Source organism: Gavia stellata, chromosome 9 (assembly GCF_030936135.1).
Source record: "Gavia stellata isolate bGavSte3 chromosome 9, bGavSte3.hap2, whole genome shotgun sequence".
Classification (NCBI taxonomy): Eukaryota; Metazoa; Chordata; class Aves; order Gaviiformes; family Gaviidae; genus Gavia; species Gavia stellata.
The window spans coordinates 22993814-23016490 of record NC_082602.1 but is presented as its reverse complement, the minus strand read 5'-3'; the positions used below and the strand labels follow the sequence as shown (position 1 = coordinate 23016490).

The following is a 22677-nucleotide window of genomic DNA, read 5'->3' as shown; positions in this document are numbered from 1 at the left end:
CAACTGGAGCAGTACAGAGCTGTCGTGGCCAAAGTGAACATCCCAGTAGTCAGTGCAGAACAAGAGCAGCATAAAGTTGATGCCTGCACAGGACTAAATCTTTGCTAACTGTTCGAACTAGGCAAAAAGTTATTGTATGTTGGAGTCATGCACAGCAGCTACACCAGGGATTACAGATTTGACTAGCATTGTGTGTAAATATTAATGATCACATTTTCTTTCTTGTGAACATGTGTTTTCTTTTGTTTGTTACTGAGGCAGACTGGGAGACAGAATGGCTTCTCAGACTTTTCAGTTATGTTTTTAACAGCATTGCCTAATTGTAGTGAAACTGTCAAGCCTACGCATGCTTGGACAAAAAGGCATCTGGAAGAGGGTGAACTCAGCTCAGAAGGGCAGTACCTGCCACTCTTCAAATGCTAGGTGAAAAGGCTTGCTCAGATCTCTACTCCATTTCATAATTGTTTTCTGGGGAATGCTCTTTCAAGTTAAATGCTTTCTAATTACAACCCTTACAAGCAACACACGTGCTTGTCTTACAATGAAAATAAGGCTGCTGTGATTTTTACTGTCTGTCAGATTTATGGCATTGATTGAGACGGATTTTAATAGTGGCTGATCAAACATTAGCTCATGCAAATTGCCAGTTATTTCTGGAGTGCTGTTTTGTCATTAGCGAAGGGACAATCCGTCTGGATGGTGATTAGTTCCAGCTCTGAGCTCCCGTTCATAGGTCAAGATGCTTGAAAGTTTCTTAACAACCAAAAAAGAAGGGCGTTGTTATCTTTTTGACAGGATGACTGCTGCTTGCTCTGCTCTAGCCAATGGGACTTCACATTCTGGTAATTATTTCATGTAATACCTTTATTCTAGCTTGTTCAACAGAATTAAGTCAGTATAATTTACTTATTTTGCCTGACAAGTGCATGCTTATTTTACAGTGCTGTGTTATAAGGAAGCATTAAGTGTGCCGCTAAATACAATGACAGAGGTTTTTCAAGACTAATTCATTCTTGCAGTTATTTTTGTCATCTTTTTAAAGACAGCTGAGGTCTTTATCCAGTCAAGAGTGTGACAATCATACAAAATGCTGATTTCAGGTTTCCTACATTTCAAGCACCAGAGAATGTTCAGAGAGATGCTTCTGCTCTGGCCCTTCGTAAAGGTGAGGTGGAATCCCAGACTATAACCTGATTTTTAGTGCAGATTATATTTTACTGTGCCTAGGGAGAAGATGACCAAGGCTAAATGAAATATTTCCCATGTGCAGATCAGATTTCAAACAAGGGTTGAATCTGGGTTGTGTATCCTCTTATGTTTTGATTCAGGATCATCACTAAATACAAGGAGTACAGTGAAACTATTCAACAAATTTAATTTCTTTATTAATTTCCTAATTAATGAACAAATTAATTAGAGCTTTGTGCAGAAGTATTTCCTAATTCTTCACTGTCAAGATAAAAGTTAAAATACCTTAAACTCCAGATTTGTGGCATTACATCCTCTGATAGACACTATACAATACCTAATGCATTGTAGTTTTGCAATAGATTAAAAAAAACCTGGAAACTTGCATTTTACTTGTGGATAAGTTTATTTAAATGTTGGTAAATTATACTCAATAAACAGTATATTATTTATTTCTATGCACATGCAGTTGTCAAGATACATATATAGCATTTTCAAGTCTACAGTGCAGTAACTAAGAACTTTAAGCAGTATGATGCTGAAAACTTTTCTAGAAACAAGTCTGACCCTTCTTTGATTGCACCATGAGGTTTCTTTGGTATACATAATTATTAGTGCTTGTTTTTTGTTAAGTTAAAATGCAAAGTTTCAAAGCGTGCCCAATAGAAAGGAATTCTCAAAAGGAAGTATCCATTAAAAAAAGAGATAGCAATAGCAGGCAGCCTTCTGAGTGATTTTTATCAAAAATCTAGTTTAAAAGCAAGGAAGGCAGAACTTTACCAGCCATAGATACTGCTGAAGTAAAAAAATGTACATGAAACATGAGGGGGTTTATCCTTTGTTTTTTAAAAACACCTGTCATGACCCCTTGAACCTTGGCTAACCTTGGTTAAATTCTTACTTATCTATTTTACAGTTCCAAATACTAGCAGATACAAAGGATGGAGAGCCTTGCTGAATTTGGTCCACAGCCTGAGGCAAAACTTCATTGCTATTTAAAAAGGTGAGGTAAAAGGCTCTTCTTTAAATTGGTTTCACAATCTTCATTGACAAATAGTTCTGTTGGGGGAGGAGGGAAGAAACAATAGAAGTAAAAAGATGTACACAAAATACTTCAGTGTAGTTTTGTAAAAGAGATTTAAGATATTAAAATGGATCAGAATGTATTCAAGGTGTAGTAATTTAACTTAAAAAACAGTAAAAATGAGTAAGATCTTTCAGATTAAAGTAGACTGAAATCCAGACTCTAGACCATCCATTAATTATGTTTAATTGTGTAGGTTATTAACACTTCTAAGCACTCATTTGCTCCATCTTTAGTTAATAGGTTAGTTTTAATGTAAACTTTAATTGTTTCTCAGTAAAAATCAGTTGATACTGTTTATAGCTATAAGGATATAATCCCTATCTCCCTGCTAAATCTCTTGTCTGAGTAAGGAGTGTATCCTGTTGATGACTCGTATATGCTAGCTTCATAGCGCAGCTGAAGAACAGTAACATTTAAAAATTCTTACCGGCAATGAATAGAGGAGTACTGCTAGAAACAAGAGTAAAATCAGCAAGATGATAAGGCCTATAAAGAGCCATTTAAATCTGCGCCACACAATAAATTTCATTGTCTTGCAGGGATTTGTAAACCAAAGGAAGGAGGTGTCTGGTCGGCTGCATTTTGAAAGAAACAGGTATTACTCATGCTATAAAAAAAGGGAATACTTAAGCGTGAGAGTATAACACATTAAAACACTCTGGTTTGGAGGTTGAAGAAAACACAGATCATTTCATAATGTAAGATAGCAGTTTCAGTAAATGTGTGCTGTTAATACTGAGACCACCTTGTATTTTATCCTAATGCTTGCAGAAGGAAACAAGACTGGCTTTTATAAATGAAGTTTTGCAAAGGGTAACTGATGTTTAATAGATCCTTTATTGCATGCAGATTTTGTCAAGAACATCATAATAGCTAGATATTATATATTTCTCAAGCTAGTGAGAGAAAAATGTCTTACTTTGGTAGATCTAGTTTGGGGTTCATATTGGGTTCATCTCTTCCTTTACCAGCTGGCCTTTCCTCAGCTTCTTTTTCATTGACAACTTCCAATGTCATTTCAACTTTACCCTTCAAAAAACATGTGGTATGAGACAAGCATCTTATTGAAACAGCACTAATAGTACTTGTTTGATACTTAAATACAGCAGAGTTTGGGATCAAACATTGTGTGCTTCTGTGTGTTTTCCATTTCCTTATCAAAATATACTTATTTCTGCACTATGACAGTGTCATAACACAGTATCAGAGAATGACCAAAAAAACCAAAAAATCACAGTGCATAAAATGGTTCTGCTAATTCATTTGTAGTTCTAAGCTGTACATTTTTTTTTTCCAATTTAGCAAAACAAAAACAACTCTTCTCTTCTTTCAAGAACAACCCAAGGACCGCACCTTTTCCAAATGACTAAGCATCTCATTTTTTATATTGCTGTGACTGATAGATGTTTCTGAATATTTTCCCTCATTTATTAAATTCCAGTAATAAAGTTTAAAGGCAAAAACATTAGAAAGATGAAACAGACACACTTGAAAGGCTTAATATTCTGGCAAGTGATAAATATGCATTTATATTCTTCATAGAACAGGTTAAATGCTTTAGGTCTCCTGATTACCCTCATAATCACAAAGCTAGTCTGGGTTCTCAGTATATAAATTGTATTTGCTGTGTACAAAAATGCTTTGGATTTAAACTTTTTTTTTTTAGTTTTTAATGCATTTAGGATGTCTCATGTTTCTCCTAAGCAATAATGTGATAAATTCATTCACATAACAACTCTATTGGCTGCTTTGGTGAGATAACATGACTCAATCTGGCACCAGAGTCCTTCAAGTTAAACAGAGTTAAAAAACAAAATAAATAAATTTAAGTATTAAACTCATACTTTAAAACAAAAAAACGTTGATGGAGCAAAATTCCTGAACTTGTGCATGGAATATTCTATTTATTCCTCCTCTGTCTATCCACTAAAAGCTAACAGCTAAGCTGAGGACTCTGTACAGTCTTTGTTTATAATTTGAAGAGCAAGGTGAGCATGTTTTAAGTACTTTTTAAAGCAGTAATAATCATACCGCTAAAATACGGGAACCATCCTTTTCAACATAACATGGCCACCATCCTTTCATGGATTTTTGTTCAAAGAGAGAGGCGGTCCTGGGAGCCTTCTGAGAACTGTCTGCCTTGTATTCTGGAATCATGTCTGTATTGCACTTCTCTGGAACTTTTGCTGGAATGATTGTTTTATGTAAATCAAGTTCCACAAAGCCTAGGAGATGGATAAAAAAAAAAACACTGCAAAACACAACCAACCATACAGCAGAGTGGTTCAACATCAACCTTTCCTATCTCTAAACATGTTATACAGGAAAAACAATCAATATACACATTACATTCTTGTTTGTCTAAGGATGGTGTGAGGCAGGGAAATGGAACACATCAGGCTCTGTTTAAGCCCATCTTGCTGGTGTTGAAAGTGCTGGTGTTGATAAATTGGACTTAGCAAGCTCTCCTCCCCTTTTTTAATGCAAGATCACTTGATTTTTAATAGGTTTTTTCCCCCACACACCTAAACAGAAGATAATGAAATACAGCAATGTAATACTAATCTAATTCCTGATAGTTAAATGCATGATTTAGCTAACTTTAATGATGGTTATAAATCAATTATTTGTTTTCAGATTTTGAGGCCTATATGGTTTGCATGTAAGCTAAAGACTTTGGAGCTGTCTTAATACAGGGCAGAGAATCTTCTGCAGAGCAGTATCTCTACGAAAAGTCGGGATTAGTAATGGTGTGAAGTAGATTGCTTAACCTAAATTACAGTCTTATGTCAATAATCTTACTTAGAATTGAAGTACTCTTGTTTTAAGTAATTTTACTTAAAGAAAGAAGTAAAGTAAGTTTTCATGCACATTATTATTTCATGCACTTTGTGATAGGGCTTACCTGAATGAAAAGTATCTTGGTTTACCTGCAAGTAGGCCTTAAGTGAGTGAATATTCACTCATTCATTCATGAGCACAAGTAACCCTGTACTGTGTGGTAAGGCAGGAGTGTATTTGCATGCTCAGTGGCTCACTTTGTAAACACAATCCTTATGTGATAATTTAAAATTGTTTTTTATCTCTTACTTTGAGACAACAATAATTCTTTTCTTCGAAGTCTTACCCAGATAGTCATCCAAGGAGAACTTGTCATTATCCCATATTTGAATGATCAATTTGGGTGGGATTCTGAATTCTGTCTTGTCAAGGCTCCAAAAATGTTCCTAAAATTTTGAAAAACAAAACCCAAGCACCTTTTTGAAATTACTTATGAAAATTCAAAGCTGTGGTCTGTTAGTACTTGTGAATTCTGGGGTTGGTGGAAGTATTAAGGATCTAATCGTGCCTGTGCTAAGAGGAGACTGCTGTTGTTGCCAGGATGTTGTTCCTGGCTCAAAGGCAAAATTGAATCTGTTTGCAATAGCAGTTTGAGAAAAGTATGCACAACTGAGCCAAACTGTCTCTTTCAATATTTAGGTACAAAATTATCAGACAGATTACAGTCTGTATTCTGAGTATTGAAATCTTTAGAAATACTTACCTTTTTGGAAACTACACAGAGTTGCTCTGCTGGAAGATAGTCAAAAGGAAAAACAAATCTCCAGTTAAAGTTCCCTTCACCATCCAATGATCGGTAGTGAACATCAGTTTTCTGCTTGTTTTCTTCATTACCAGGCATCCATCTGAAAATACAGAGAGATGTGCCTGGTGTTTGCAGTGGGACTACACTGGTGCTTTTTGGTACTGTAACCATGTCATTAAGTGGTTGCAAACAAGCCGTTGCAAACAAGTTGCTCACAGAGGGTTGGAGAGTCTTTCACGCCCTTTCTCAGTTTGGTTCCAATTTGGCACTGTAAATAGGAACATCTGAACTTAATTTCTGATCTGCTAAGACCAGTACTGTATCAGTGGTGAGTTGTTGGTGGGGTTTTTTTACTTCTTTTTTAGGAGAAATTAGATCAATAGCCTACTAGCATATTTCTCTGATTTCTATTGAATTTTTTACATTAAGACTAGGAAACATAAAAAATAAGAATCCAGGTTATGCAGCACCAAAGCTAACTCACTATCTTTTCAGTTACTTCCCATCTCAAGAGATGAGCTTCTGGCATCTTTCACTGCACATTAACTTGTCATGCTTTATCTCCTAATACTTCTGTACTTCTCTGAGGTTAGCACTATTTCAGAGGTTGCAGTGTGCATTGACTTGGCTGAACCAAATCAGCTTTGGAACCCATGGTCTAGGCATTCCCAGGATATTCTGAATGTCGTTAATTGGTAAGTGTTACATGACAGGGTGCTCCTACCCCTTCACGTAGATGTCACTCATTTCTTCCCCTGTGATGCTTTTTTCATCCAGAAGGACATCTTTGGTGTTCCAGACAATCACCCGCAAGATATATCTAAGAGAGAAAATATTTGGGGAAAGAGAATTGAATTGCCTTTGTCAGGGCTGCCAGATGGTGTGTAGTATATACGGGTACTCACTTCTTGGCTTTTCGGGGAGTGATGTTGAAGGGAGGGCCAGGAGGTCCTAAGCTTTTGGGGAAAACATCAACCCACATCTGGAGCTTTCCCTGTAGCAGTGGAGAATATGGATGAGGGATTGTTCGTTGCATACAGGTTTGTCATGGTAATTCCATGGAACTGCTTATTGACATGCTTAGTACTAATTTCAGCCACAGCGCAGAGCTCACACATGTTACCAATGTCAGAACTTCTACAGACTTCAGATAGGAGCAAGCCCAATCCCTCATGTTCTATAAGCTTCTTCAAATGAATGATGACAAGAATTCAGAAGGTGGTAGGGGTGTTAATTCCTAATGAATTCAGTGCAAGTTAGGTGCCTAAATAGTTCTCAGTCTGTAGGCCCAAGTTTCTGTTCTCTCAGGAGGTGGTATTAAGTACAGTGTCTCACATGTGGCTGATAGTTTGCAGCTGGTGGCCTACCCAGTGTAGATGATCGGTCCCCTTAACTAGATTCTGAAGTAAGGCAACCACTGCAGATTTTATACTCTATTTCAAATGCAAGCCCCTTTATTTTTGCAGTTGCTGCAGAACTTTCTTAACAAAACAACCACTGCTGAGTTAGTAAATGCTAGAAAACAAATGTTAGCCTTTGTTCCTCTCTAATAGAGAGGTCCAATATAAGACTTCGTGTTTAAACTACCATCTCTGGACCTTGTAGAGAAATGACAAATTTGGTCTCATTTGTTGAATGTAGCTAGGAAGCTCTTGAGCCAGGCTATCTCCTTTATTGTTGGTGAGGTATTAAACTCATATTCCAGTTTATTTCAGTAACAAAGTAACAAATAAATCTTACCCAATTTCCACTCTGTCAGCGTTTAAGGTGTCATTTGGGGGTCTTAATGGCAAAACATAACTGCATTTTGTTATGTTTCTAGACTAACCTGCTTTAGTTTCTCAGCCAAGTAATATTCATTTGTAGCTGTCTTCCCCCTGAGTGATACCACTCTATTGACAACATGATATAAATGCAGGAATGCTCAATTTCTGCATTCAAGAAACCAGAAGTAAACCGGTTCATAGTACCTGGGAGATGTTGGGCTGGAAGGTGCTATATAAGGTCCTTGTCTCCACGTGTTCGGGTACCAAACCCTGCGTTCTGAGGATATGAAGGGCTAGCCGCTCTTCACCTGGCCCAAGATGCTGATGCAAAATTTGGTTAGCTTCTGAAATAAATGGAAAAAGAACAGGGGCTTATGAGCCAGGATTTGCATTTGAAATTTTTAAAAAATTTAAACCCACATATATTTAAAATTGAGCAGAAAACTGCTCAACATTTAAAAAAAATCCAAGATTTTTTTCTGATTTTCCATAAATAACTGAAAAGTTTTATATTTGTATCAGTATGAATTTAGGACAGAAATATAAAATAAGTGAACATGCTCACCAGCTTCCTCCAAAGTATAGTCTCGTCCCCCATAGTTAATCTTCCTACCATTCTCAGAGAGGACAGGAGGAGCATAGCCTTTAAACCTGGCTATATTTTGCAATAACTGGGTTGGTTTTAGTTGATCACGCCAGGTATTCACACCTGAACTTTTAGGAAAGAAACAGAAACACATCCTAAAATTATTCACCCTTCAGAGCATTTACGTGTCATGTAAAATGTATTTATTAAACTAATTCAGAAAGGGCAGCACTGTAACGGCCTAGATTGAGGCCACTTGAGTTTGATACAGTGACATAATTTTGTACCAGCTTAATTACCTTCCAAGACAGAGTGCTTTTTTCTTTACTTATCAAAATAATTTATGCTAACAGATACTTTCATATTTATTTCCATGAGTAGGTCAGAAAATTCTGTTAAGTGTGTATTCTGTGGACAGAAATAACACACGTTATCGTATAAAGAGAATATTAAAATGTTTGACATCATGGTTTTCAGTCAAGGCTCTTCTGAAGACTTTGCAGCTTAACTTGAAATTCAGATTATAGAGTGAACACAACAAGCACCCATGAGAAGCCATAGCATTGTTTTTAACCATATAATTAAGATGAAGGAAGCCCAGATTTTTTACAGAGACTGGTTACTAGATCTTACAGATAAAAATTTTCAATAGACAAAATGACTTACATGCAATACTGCTGTGGGATGCCACAGTGAGATCCATAACGAGAAAGGAATCTGTTCTCAAGATCAATTATGGTTTCACCCACTTTTTCATCACGAGTCAATGTGTCATAGTCATAGACTGAAATTTTCAGATCCTTTTCTTGTGGCAAGAAGCAGCTGAGTTCATACATTCTAAACATAAAAATGTCCAGTTAACACTATTGCTCTTTTGAGCAATACTTCTTATTTTTAAACTTAAAAAAACAACTTAAACCCTTCACTTTTTAGTTTATTTTTGAGCAATAGCCTTTACAAGATATTAAAGGGATGCTTCCAATGCTGATAAATCTAGCAGTAGTTACCACTCATACTCCAATTTCTATTTGCACTTATTAAGAATTCTGTTTGTACTCCTATGGTTATTACATCCTTCCTTTCTGCACAATGTATTACTTAGATGTTTTCTGTGCAGCAGCTTGAACTGGGACTGAGAAAGAAAGTAGTGTGGCTCTGCCAGCCACTCTCTAAGAAGGATGATTGTTCAATCCATAGTTTCTGTATGATGAGAAATTTTTAATTTTTTTTACCACAGTACAAACACAGCTGGAGCCTTAAAAAATATGTTTAGCTTCTATGACTAGAAGGGATCTTTCTGTCATCTAGCTGTCCTACACAAAAGAGACTGTAGAGTTTTCTCAAATTCTCTGAATTTACTTTCAAGATATGCAGCCTCAGGGCTTCTACTGCTGCTGAATCCATTACCCTTGAGGTAAAGTATTCCATGGTTAATTGTTCTCTGCATCTTTTTGTTTGTTTGTTTTATTTCTAGTCTAACTTTTTAACTTTGACTTCCAGAATCATTCTGGAAAAACCTGGAATTTTGAAGGTACTTTGTGTCTGTAATCAAGTCTCTTTGCTGTCTATTTCTTTGCATAATCTCAACAACTGAAATCCTGTAGCACGTTATTGCAAAGTATGCTTTCCAAACTCTTTATAATCCTTCTAGTCCTTCTCTCCTAACTTTGTAATTTATCAAAATCCTCCTCTAACTCTGGACACCAAACCAGATCCAGAATTTCATTAGTGATTATAAAGATGATGTAACCTCTCCATTCCTAATTAGTATTTTTCTATTCATGTATTTCAAAGATATCATTAGCCTTTGAAGGAAAGACCAGCATACTGGGAATACATGTTAAGCTGATTAGTCATCGTGCCATCCAAGTAGTTTTCAGAGTTGAAGCTTTTTCCATATGCTATAAGCATATTTTGTTATTCTTGTATGCATAATACAGGGTGGTTTTAAGATGTATTCATTGTTTGAATTCGTGCACTTTACCCATGTGATACAGAAAATCTATAGACTAGCCAAACACCTGTGTTGTCCAGTGATATAAAAGGGAAATGCCTTATGCAACTTTACTCACAATTAACTGTGAGTATATAACTATGAATAGAGCATTGGATATTTCAAATAATTGTTTATCTTAAAAAATATGAAAAAATTCTAAAATACAATAAATTTAAAATACAAAAAAGTTTGTTACCTGCCAAAAATTGGGTTGAGAGTATTAGGCACATAATTATCTCTGTCTTCAATTACTTTTTTACCGAGGGATATTTTTATGTAAGGATCACACTATTTAAAATAAGAAAAAAATATTGTTAAGAAATAGTTATCAAGACTAACTTTAAACTATACTACAGCAGACTTAGCTCACAGACATTCCAAAAGCAGAAAATCTCACCAGCCCATTATTATCCTGGGGTTGAAGCTGCAAAGCTCGAACAATATAAATTCGCACAATGCACTCCTGAGGCCCGCTGTCTGGTAGCTCACGGAACTGGCGAGGAGGAGCTGGAATAGTGGGATCGTCAGGCAGTGCATAGATTTTAAAGGATCCCTAAAAAAATAATATAAAGACTCAGTCAAGATAAATGTAGAAAAGTCACTCTGCTAGGTGGTTTGTTTCTTATTTATCCTACACATACACACTCTGTTTTATACAGGAATAGCAAAATTATAGCCTGACCCACAGTCACTTACAAGTCTTTTGTTTTACTTTAGTGGGTTTTGGATAAGACTTACTACAAAAGCAAGGTTATATTCTTAGCCCATTGAAATCGATACAGCTCTTTTGATTTCAACGCAATTACTCAGTTTGCTCCAGCTGAGAATATGTAACACATACTTCATATTTGTTTCCCTATCCAAAAGCATCATTTAACGTTTGGGTTTTTTGTGTTTTTTTTGTTTGTTTGGTTTGGTTTTTTTGATGGGGGGCGGGGTGGTGGTGGTGTTGTGTGGGGTTTTTTTTGGTTTTTTTTGTGTGTGCGCGTGTTGGTGGTTTTGTTTTTTTTTTTTTTTAAATACAGTGTTAACATTATTTTGATCTTTAAAAATCATAGACAGAGCCACAGAAATAGTACAAAATACCTTTTCCAAATTCATTCTAAAAATGTACTTTACTCAGAACGTCTGCAGGTGAAACGTCAGTTGTGTTCAAGAGGTTATCTGGGAAGGTTCTGTTCCACAGGTACCAGGGAAGATCACATTAGCGGGAATGATACTTCTTTTAAATTAACATGTATCACATTTAGTGTGAGCAATGTGTAACTGTCCCTTCCTTGAAAAAGAAGGGCCTGTACCTAAGTAGTTACGAGCATCTGTTACCCCTATTAAGGCACGCATCCATATTTAAGCTGAAATGCTTGCATGTAGACTTACTTAAATGATAACTACTTACATACAAAAAACTGCATCTAGCATTTGGTTGTTGCCCATTATTTGAAATTTACCTTGAATTCCCCAACTACTGATGGATCATCACTGTCCTCAGATTTGCCTCTGTATAGTTTAAATGTATCACAGAAGTCTGTTAAGCTATTAAATTCGGGTACTTTTTCCAATTCACAGTCGTACACCTTAAAAAAAGAAAAGAAAAAGGAAAATGAAAAAAGTGCAGTTTAGAAATTATTATACATATCAGCTCCACCATTGTGGCATTGCAAAGTGTATTGTATGTTTGATGGAATATCTTAAGGAACCAAAGCATTTGGAACTATTTTTATTTTTACATCAAAGTGGAAGCAAATGCAATGTTTGGAGAACATGCTATCAAGCTTCATTTAGGCCTTGTTAAAAACAGAGTAAATAGCATTTCACAAGCTTATCTTTACTTTCTTTGTTAGGTGTATTAGATGAGAAATGAAAGTGGTCTGACTTCAACTTTTAACCAACAGACAGTAAAAGTACTGATCCTCTGTGTTCATACTTTCTCAATGTGTATGTTTATTTAGGATCTGCCTGGCACCCAAAGAAGTCAAGAGTAAAATTCTATTTGACTGAAGGTTAGATTAAGCTCTTAATATATCTCCTAATAAGTGTAGTTAAGTAGAAAATAAGAAAAGATATCTTCCTAAAACCTTCATTTCACCACATGAATTAGTAATGAACCTTTACAGGAAATCATATAGAGTTAAATTTCAAAGAGGGGCACAAAGGGTCAAAGGCACAGCTCTGACCAGGTTTTGGGCCTATAAACATTGAGATATGTTAATTTATTTTATCCTGAGCAATACCTTTAAAGTGTCATATCCTTTTTTAATATACTGTCCACATTTTTCATGTTCTCCTACTGAAGCATAAAATTTGCTCCACCAATCAACAATTTCTTCCTCCTTAAAGAAAAGCAAATAAAAATGTCTCTTATTGGGAGAGAAAGCCTCTTTTATATCATGCTGTACAGCAGAAACAGTGAACAATTAAGCATACTAAAAGATAGTATACTCTAAAACTTATTATCAGTTAAGTAATATTAAAGGCTCATCGGAAAGATAATTAGAATGTAAATATTAAGGCTAAAAAGATGGAATTTCTCTTACCCCGGTTTAGGTATCTAGTCTATAATCCAGCTGCATTGATAGTCAACAGCCAGCCATCTCCACGCAAGCAATTAATTACTGGTACCTAGATACCTATCTATCTCAAAGGACTGATTTCTGGAGGTGTGTGTATTTCTCTGCTCCATCTTCTGGCAGTGCAGCACAGCATAGCCACCTAAGTTCTAGATTACTTAAGTTAGAAGAAGTGAATGTGCACTTAGGCGGTGCAGTCATAAGTTTCAGCTGTTCAGGAAAAATACCATCATACCTGGTATTCATTACAGGAATTACATGACTGTAAAAACTACAGTGAACATGTTGAAATTTTTTCCTGAGGGATAAATGTGCTAATTTGCTTTCAGCATTCCCATTTATTTTATATATTATATGGCAGTTATTACATTGCCATATAATAACACTGGGACAGACCTGTAACTGCTCTAACCATACATCATTTCATTAAAACCAGCAGAGATTGTCTGTATCATGACAGAATCTTGCAGTTGGAGATCTACCTTAATGTTTACCAAATGAAGTTGAAAAGAAGGAGCAGTGAGTCTTGCCCTCTTAAAAATAATACTTCAATGAGCCTCATGAAACCCTAGATGCTAGCAATCCGTACATTCCACTAAGACAGTATTTCTGTGGGGTTTTTTATATTTTTATTTATTTAAGTCTGATAATCACTTTGTTCAACAGAGTGCTATTTTCTGTATTTATCCATAGAGATTGCATAATATAATTATTTGCCCCAAAAACATAGTTCAATTAGTAATGAATAGTATTCATTCACTGTGAATGACTAGAATGACTAGTATTCATTCACTGTGTGAATTTGAAAAAATCTTTAAGATTGTTTGGACGTAAAGAGAATCTTAAAGTATTATACAGATTGTTAAGTGTGAGTTGTTTTTTTTTTTAATATGTAGGGGTTATATTTTCAGTCTTGCATATTTTTCCTAAATTTACCATTGTACAAGTTGATTGTAGGTTTTGTGTCAAACATTTTCAGATATTACCGTTCTCATCCACACGCTTAAAATTTAGGAGGCAGTATTGATATACTGATTTTCAGTTGGAGATCTCAGGTACAGGAAAGCAATGTGTAGATTTTTAAAAGTAGTATACATTACCTTTTCCGTAAGCTGCTCATGAGGATCAATTAATAAAAAAAGAGCAAGATAAAAACAATGGTAAGGATATGATTTGTAGAATTTTATATAGTTAAATAGGCTTTAAAAGTCTAGGTTTCTGTACATAGTATGTAAGTAAAGTAAGTTACTAATATCAATAATTTATAAATACTTCTGAAGAATATTCAGATACCATGTGTTTAACTTTTTTTTTTCTGCTGTCAGTATGTCCTAGATATTAAACTTGAACATATATATAAAAATTTTAAAAAGCTGGTTTTCAGGACTGTGTTATGTTGTTCACATAACAAAGCAAAACTGAGAGAAACTTCGTTTTCTTACTGTATCATTGCAGTATTACATGCTGGATTCTATTTATTGATTTCCACAGTAGCATCATCATTCCCTGCTTTCATCTGTTGTTGCAAAGAGCACTGGAACTAATTTATTTCAGATGAAAAATGTTTCTAAGAACGCTTACAAAACTGAATCTATTCCAGATTCTTTTTCAAACAAATTTTACGTACATAAAATTCAAGTGATTTTTTTTTTGCCCTTTTAAAATATTTACTTTTTTATAAAACAATTTGCTAATGCTCAACAGCCTTTTCCCTTTTTCTTCTACTATAATTTTTCAATTGTTTACAGGCTGTGGATTGTCAGGAGTCTGAAAAAAAATAAAATGAAGAATTTTACAGAATTAAAAGAAGTACAGTAACAACCAGTATATGTGTCTATAGATTTATCTGTGTAAGTGTAGTAACAATCTGCACAATCCAAAATGCTTCACCTGTTAAATCACAGATACCGTCATTATGACCCGATAGTCCATTATGAGCAAGCATCATGCATCCCATTTGGAAGCCATGATTAGCAAATGTGATTTGTGCTAGTGTTTATATATCATACCTTGTGTTTAAATTTAAAGGCATAATCCATAAATTTTTGTGCAAAGCAGAAGAAATATGCAAAACATTTTATGAATACAAGCCAAATGCATCAATAGGTCAGGACATCACTCTGGTATATCAATACTCATTTACTCCCATTTCTATACTGTAAGTAATTAATCTTGCTGGGATATTCAGGTCTGCTGTATTTTAGTAGTCTTGTTTAACTTCAAATCAGAAATACAGCATAATTTTTTTCAGATTTGCATGGGACTGTCAGATTTTCTAAAGGCAATTGGGAGTGATTTATTCTCAGAAACCATATCATTAGTGTTCTGCAAAACTTGCAGGCAGAATTCATGAGGTAATTTTGAATTTTTTGCCATATTTGAATTTGACTTTGTTTAAACACTGGTTTGTAATGTTGACAACATGAAGGGTAGCTTTCATAGTTATGCAATAATAATTTAAACTCCCAATTTAAAGACTTTTCACAAAATATATTGTGTAGAACTCTGAATCTTTCCTCAAAGCATAATGTTGTTTAAGAGCTTAAATTAAGGTTTGTGGGTTTGTTTGGGTTTTTTTTTTTCCCTTGATATACCTTCAAATGTCTCTTCAAATAATGCACTTGGAAGAAGAGGTTAAGAAAAAAAATAAATCAAAACCTTAAGACCTTCTTTAAAAATTCCCAAAGCAAATAGTGAGTCTTCAATATTTGGATATTTTTGTTACTAAATCTATTAAGCAGGATGTGCTCACAGAATGCCAAAACACAGACTAAAATGCCATATGATAAATTTCAGATTTTGGAGTGAAATATTCACATGGTAAAGATCATGTAACGGTTACTCTCCTTTTTTTAATGTACCCAGTGACATCACTGTAGATTGTTATACATGAAATTTTCAAGACACACTGAACTATTTTGAACATCTTGAAATTATGGAAAAAATATTAAGAGATACAGTGGATCCCTAGAAAAGTTAGAGCTAGAATTTAATTTTAGGTTTTTAGAGTTAGATTTATTTTATAATCCAGAAAGTAGACTTTTAGTGGTTAAATAATTCCTGGTGATTTTGGTGCTTTTAGTACATAGATTCCAAATAAGATGACACACAAAAAACGTTTTTAATAGTTCATACATATTGTACACATGTAGTAAGACTTTCAGAAGAAAGCTAACTTAATTTTTTTAACTAGTCATACTAGACTTATGAGCATCATCGCCTCCAAAATCTCTCTATGGATTAATTGCCAAGAGAAGTACAGCCTCATGACCACATCGCATTAACATTCTTCCCCCATCCGACCCCGTTCTGGTCATCTCCATGCATTAGCTTGGTACATACATACATGCACTGTTGTTGGAGAAGCCATTTTGCTGAGTGCTGTTGACATACTGCTTAAACACTGGAAATTGGAATGTAATTGATGAAATTTTGGCATTTTGTGTCCTCAGGGTGTTATCTGCATATCACTTACACTTTCCACAGTTGTACTTATTTCAGTTTGAATTGTTTTGAATATTCTTTCCTCTCTCATATGGATGCTATCACTGTATCTAGTGTTAAAAGATATTTGGCTTGGGTGACGTCAAGCTCTAAAAGAAATTTAGAGTTTCACCTTACGAGGCATTTAAAATTTTCCCTCTTACAGTTGAAATCAACTACACAAATTCAGTCCATTTCACCAGTGGGTTCAAAGTGCTATGTTTTCTTTATTTTTTTTTATGTCTTTTCTTAAAAACTTTAAGGGAAATAAAAATTCTCTGTACTGGCTATAAAGCGTTTATATTAGAACAGAAAGCCTAATTCAGGTAGAAGTTAGAGACTGTTCTAAATTAAGGACAATTTACATGTATCATGAAAGTAAATACAAGAACATAGTCTATGTCTGAATATCATGACATTAAGATACAGAAGAAGAAATGAAGGAAGAACAGTGCAATCAATAACATACTCAAATAGCAGTGAGAATTTGAAAGTTTAAATTCAGTAGTATTTACTTTGGGACCTCTGTAACAAAATAAATTCTGCAATTTTGAAAAATCAAAGTTGTGGATTAAAAGCCTGCAAAATTACTCTGTTAACAGGCATAACTTTTGTGCTTCCTTTAAAATAACAGGCCATCAGAAATTTATGAAAACACCTTCTAGGTAAGGGGAACATTTTACAGTCCTAAAATAATTGAAATGATTGAAAATTTTTCCTTGAAAATGTACTGTCTGGAATTTGTCTTCACTCATGTTTCAACTCGAGTAAAATTCTGCAAGCTGAATTATTTTTTACCTGGAAAGTAAAATTGTATTGTGGTGATCCTGAAAGAATCAAAGCAGTAGAGAGATTCACAAGGCACAACAGAAAAGGAAAGAAAAGTAGTATTAGTGCAGACAGAATTGTTCCAGTGGTATCAGTTTTGGATGACTTCATGGTAAGAGAGGCAAAGACATGACTGATAAAATGAGTGGCGGAAGGTCTTTGTTACCATGGCTTTGATTCTGTACCCACCAAAGCATACACCTATACTTCTAGCACCTTTATTTAAAACCTCTCAGTCTGTGCAAGATAGTGCACAGTCCATCACTAGTGGACAACTAGGTAATGTTCTGTCATATGCTTTCAGTAGCTATTGAACAAGTGAATTAATTCTTAAGCTACTGGGTGAAATTTACCATGCACAGAAAGCTATAGTTTGATGTTTACTATACAAAACCAGAGGTTAAAATGATTAACATATTTCCTTTGCTTTCCTGTGACAAAGTAACTTTGTTCCATCTGGCTTTCCAGAAGGTTGCATATGTTTCTGACAATTTTGCTGTCTAGATAGTTTCTCAGAAATCACAGATCTGAAGAAGAAAGTCAAGCATCAAATTTCAAAGATTACCTGAGCTGCTAGCAGTGGCTGTGTGTCTTCCATTTCAATTACCGTATCCTGGCGAGGTGCAGCAGAGAGTAGACTAACTGTAAGCCAAAGATTTTATTAAGGCAGTATGGTGTAGGAACGATATCTTACTAAACATTTTCATCAGATTTGAAATCCAAACAGTTACAGAAGATGCAAAATAATTTACTGGCTGTATGCTTGATCCTCTAAAGAAAGCAATTAGTTGCCATTTTTTGCTAAAAATACACAGTATATTATTGTGCAGGATACACAAACATTTCTCAAATATATAGAATTAAAAGAAGAGTAAAACTTGGAAAAAATGTAGAAGAAAATGTTAGCATTGTATTCAGAGCATTCTTGCTGGAATACTGGATCAGTACTTTGGTACTTGGTGCAGGGCTAACCTGCAGGTAGTTAAATTCCAAGTTGTATTAAAGAGGAACTTCACGGAACCAGTACACTAAGCCTGAAAGTAGACTTCCCTTTGCACTCTGTCCTCTTATGCTCCACAGAATATTGCACTAATTAATACTCTTGAGTTAATTTTTTTTCTTTCAGATCACATTATCTTCAAATAATTACACAACACGAGATGGCTATTCATCAGTACAGTATGCAGAGTAAACACTGAAGATAGGTTATTCTAGCATTTCATAAGGAAGTAGAACTTTTCATTTTCCATCTGTCTACCTTTCAGTTGTGGTGCAATGTCTTCTTTAGTAGTGTAGGGGTCACAGCGAAAGCTTTCCAGTAAATCAATAGTACACTGTCCCACAATGGGCTTCCGTCCAAATGGTCTGTGGTCAATTACTTTAATAACAAGAGATGGACTGTATAACTCCTCTTTTGGCAAAAGCTAAAAATGAAAGGTTAGAGTTTGTTTATAATGCAAACAGAAGGAAAATGAAGAATAAAGATTTCCCCTCTAAATTAGAGCTGTTACTTCATTTATTTAATATTGAACTACTATGTTCTATGGCTGTATGATGAATGAAAATTTCTAAGCTTATATTATGAGTCAATAAATGTCAGTAAGAATAATTTTAATAGCCTCAAATCTTGAATTTTCTTGACTCCTGCACAGCTCCCAAACTAGCAGTAGGAAAGTAGCCACACATCTACAGATAAATTGATGCCTTTTCAAATATATATATATATATATGCTGCACTGGACTGTGCATGTAAAATTGTACAATTTATCAATGCTGTACAGACATGTTTACATGATCTTTATTAGAACTTTCAGGCTCAGTAAATTGCTTATGTTAAGTCAAAAAAGGATGTGCAAGTTCTTCTGCGTAACAAATCCTTGACCTTTAAAAGTATAGGATAACTGATTTTGCTATAGATAGCTGGTATATGTTTTTTTGCAACTTACAACTTTCATGAAGAGAACAGAAGATGGAAAATTTGGTGTCTTTTTGAGGTTTTTGATCACCACAGATTCCACCCTTTCACCCCCACATTCCACAATGAGACTTGGAGACATAACAGGTGCCAGTTGGTAGTTTTTCATGTTCCGCAACCCCCAAGCCAGAATCTGTAAAGTAAAATCCAATATAAGCAAAAATGGGAGAGATATCAATATACTTAATATGATACTCAAAAAGTAGGAAAGAAGAATTGAAGTCTTTTCAATAATAAATGTGACTGGCAAAATATTTCAAGGTGGCTGTTTAGGGAAGTTAATGGAAAAAAAAGAAACTAAAAAAACACTTAAAGAAAAAAATCCCCCATATTTCTCATTATGAAATATATTTTTTCTTGAAGCAAATACACAAACTTACTGTCAGGAGGATGAGATGACTGTACTTGTATTCAGTTAGTTTAAGAATAAACCATACCTCAACAGCAGTGAGTTGAACTACTGGTCTAATTCCTTGAGGTACCATGTAAAGCTTTGGTGCTCTTTGTGATGGAAGAATTGGAAGGTTGGTGCCACCCTATTAAGACACAAACGTGAGTATTAGTTTCTCTCATCTTCCTTAAATGAAATACCTTGCAAGTATTAAGACAATTCTTCACATTATGACTCACTGTGAAAGGCTATATAATATATCATATTATACTGTAAATACACACACAAAAAAATGTATACCTTGTCCCTCAAAATAAGTTCTGCAGCAAAAAGAATGTCTCCACTAGCTTTGCCATTATTTGTTACAGGATACCAGAGCAGTTTTGGTGTAATGTCCTCTTCTGGGATTAACTTGACCACGGGGGAACAAACACTTCTTCCAAGGAATTCATCTTTACCCTGCAACCGAAAATAGCAATCATAGCCATTAATGTTTTTCTCTATTAACATAAATAAATTAAGCAATCAGGGTAAAAAGCATTCACCTACCACTTGGTCACTGTCAAAAAGTTCAATAACAACATTAGGTGGGTTTTGGGCTACTGTCTGTGGGTCCCCATAGATATCAATTTCATTAAATATGAGAGTTTGGTCCCATGTAGGATTTAGAGTTGAATGATTGATCTCAGTTGTTTTGCTTTGATGGAGGAAAGAAACATGAGCATACGGATCTGAAATATCATACAAAGATTAAAAGCATAGAGTTACAGACAAACAAAACCCCATCAAGCCATAAGGCACACAAGCACAATTTTTATCAAATATAGTATGTTATTTTTCTTCTGTTAGTAACAGTTCTATAAGCCATTCTATATAAAACAAAAGCCCCCACATACACATAATTTACATTTAACAGAGCAAATTCCATTTGATTACTAAATAGCTTCCTTTATACAAGTCTTGAATAACAGAGTAATAACTGAAAATGATAAAACATCTTGCAAATCAGAACCTGAAAACTAAAATGAAACACTAATCTCCTCTAAAGTATTGTCTGTAGATGCTTTTTTTTTTGTTGTCTCCATTGATATACAACTGTACAGCCTCATAAATAATACAAAGAAATAATTCTAGTTCTGACTAGTTGCCAAACAACAAATTCTCCCAGGCTATATTGCTCAGATCAAGCTTTGTTTTCAAACATGCTTATTTATAGCAACCTCTTCTTGTGAAACAGCTGAATGATTAAAGTGGTTTAGGTCCAGTGTTTGGCAGGTCTTTAAATCATCAAGAACTCTGTAGAAGGTATCTGATGATGGTCATTAACATTTCCTGTACAAATTGCAATTACTAAGGACTAGAGGCTATTGTAAAGGTTATCTTTAGGTCAGTTTCAACAGCTTCTGGCTAGGTACCTGATCAGTGTTTTACAAAATTTGGCTAACTCTTCAAACTAGTTTTAGAGGAAAATAAAATGTAGATGTGCTAGTTTATGTGTGACTGCATCTGAGGTACATATCTTGAATTCTATATATGCAAATTAGAGGCATTTATTATTGTTTCTTCTATTGCTTTTAAGTGCTGCATATTGAAGTAAGACCAATACACACAGGCAGCTATACAAAAAACCCCCTCATTTTAGTAAACAGTACTAAAATATCTATAGCTCTATATCTTCTGTAACAAATTAACAAATGCATTACACTTACTCAATTACTAATTAAAATGGGGAGAAAAAGAAGGATGCAAATGGAGGTTGATGGCAAAAGAAAATTCTAAGCTGTCCATTTCATCCGTATCTTTGGCTGACCTTATTTAAAGGAAGTGTAAAGACATATTCTTACAGAATCTAACTTCAATTTGCTCTCTAACTTTCCAGTGGAATTTTAATTCTAATTAGCAAAAATTAAATACTTGATGTCCCTGCCCATGGCAGGGGGGTTGGACTAGATGATCTTTAAAGGTCCCTTCTGACCCAAACCATTCTGTGATCCTGATAATTGAATTAGCCTGACTACAAAGATGCCAAATGGATACAACACTGTTGGAATACCTCAGAGCTGGAAATAAAAGGGCAACAGGTACACTTGATAAACAAACAAAAGCCATGCTTATTAGTAAGGCACAGTGTAGTTTTCTACAAGTTCATCTCAGTAATGAATTAATATAAAATACTGAACACTGAGAGGTAGATGGTGACATAACAGCCATCCAGCTTTCTTCATCCTTGCTTTTGTGTAAGCTTACTGCAGGACAGCTTAGGACCTGTATGTAGGCTTTGGTTAGAAGGAGAAGCTAAGGCACAGGGAAGGGATTGGTCATGGGAAATTCAGACCTCATTTGAATTCCCATTCCCTCACTTGAGAATTTGTTGGCAGCAGCAGGTGCTGCGCATTCAGAGCACTTCTTTTTTTGGCAGCTTCTGGGGCAGTACTAACCAAATCTGGATTATATGTAATGAAGCTGAGACTTCCTTTATAGCATAGTTTCAGTAGCTGGGACCTACGCACAGACCTTAAGGATTTAAGAAATTCTGTAGCTAAATCAAGTTACTAGTTCATTGCAGAAGTGGGTTTTCTGCACCATTAGCAGGACTTTTCCATACCTGAAAAACTGTCTTTGTCTAAAGCCATGAGATTTCTTGCCTGGTAGACATAACAGCGAAGGTGGTAAGTATATACTCCTGTATCAAATAAATAAAAAGAGTTCAACTGCATTATACAGGCTTCTTTTCTGTAATGAAGATATTTTGAGTTTATAAAAATGCCTTACACATTTTAACTCAAGCACAAGCACTGTAGTAACATTTCTGCTTTACTTTTCTAGTGACAAGTCTACTAATACCAACGAGGTAGCACCTGCGAACATTTGTTCCAGCACAACTTAAAGCAGAAATGAAAAAAAAACACTAATGCTATTTGGGCTTTTTTCACCATATGACTATCTAAAAATCCTTCTATTCAAAAATTCCTGTTAGAAACAGGAATGGATAATGTAGCTCCTCCGAAGAGAATAAAGAACTGGGCATCCCTGTGCTTAATTTAAGTATTCACTACAGCACTTGCAGGGACCTGGGAGTTTCACATTTTTAGCTATAGGTCTAGAATATTATTCCAATTGCAACTCTGTCTCTTTGGCTAAAAGATTAGAAAAACAAAAAAAATCACTGCAGGCAAGGTGGAATAGCTTAAAAGGAAGAGGTGAGAGCAGCCCAAACCTAGGAT

At 35.0% G+C, this 22677-nt stretch overlaps 1 protein-coding gene across 2 annotated transcripts in view; it reads right to left on the bottom strand.

Annotated features, from left to right (window-relative positions):
* Positions 1 to 1679: 1679 nt before the first annotated feature.
* Positions 1680 to 22677, bottom strand: part of MYOF (myoferlin) — a 72088-nt gene continuing 51090 nt past the window's right edge. For both annotated transcript variants that reach the window (XM_059821376.1, XM_059821377.1), the window contains 23 exons: positions 22059 to 22136; positions 20003 to 20184; positions 19754 to 19912; positions 19500 to 19598; positions 19034 to 19195; positions 18346 to 18511; positions 17653 to 17729; positions 13877 to 13888; positions 12441 to 12539; positions 11658 to 11783; positions 10607 to 10762; positions 10406 to 10497; positions 8880 to 9050; positions 8193 to 8341; positions 7832 to 7971; positions 6767 to 6855; positions 6586 to 6681; positions 5820 to 5961; positions 5403 to 5502; positions 4307 to 4500; positions 3195 to 3304; positions 2703 to 2850; positions 1680 to 2247 (listed from right to left, as the gene is read on the bottom strand). In XM_059821376.1, coding sequence (XP_059677359.1) covers positions 2212 to 2247; positions 2703 to 2850; positions 3195 to 3304; positions 4307 to 4500; positions 5403 to 5502; positions 5820 to 5961; positions 6586 to 6681; positions 6767 to 6855; positions 7832 to 7971; positions 8193 to 8341; positions 8880 to 9050; positions 10406 to 10497; positions 10607 to 10762; positions 11658 to 11783; positions 12441 to 12539; positions 13877 to 13888; positions 17653 to 17729; positions 18346 to 18511; positions 19034 to 19195; positions 19500 to 19598; positions 19754 to 19912; positions 20003 to 20184; positions 22059 to 22136 — 2783 coding nt within the window. In that variant the 3' untranslated portion in view covers positions 1680 to 2211. The remainder of the gene's footprint in view (positions 2248 to 2702; positions 2851 to 3194; positions 3305 to 4306; positions 4501 to 5402; positions 5503 to 5819; positions 5962 to 6585; positions 6682 to 6766; positions 6856 to 7831; positions 7972 to 8192; positions 8342 to 8879; positions 9051 to 10405; positions 10498 to 10606; positions 10763 to 11657; positions 11784 to 12440; positions 12540 to 13876; positions 13889 to 17652; positions 17730 to 18345; positions 18512 to 19033; positions 19196 to 19499; positions 19599 to 19753; positions 19913 to 20002; positions 20185 to 22058; positions 22137 to 22677) is intronic.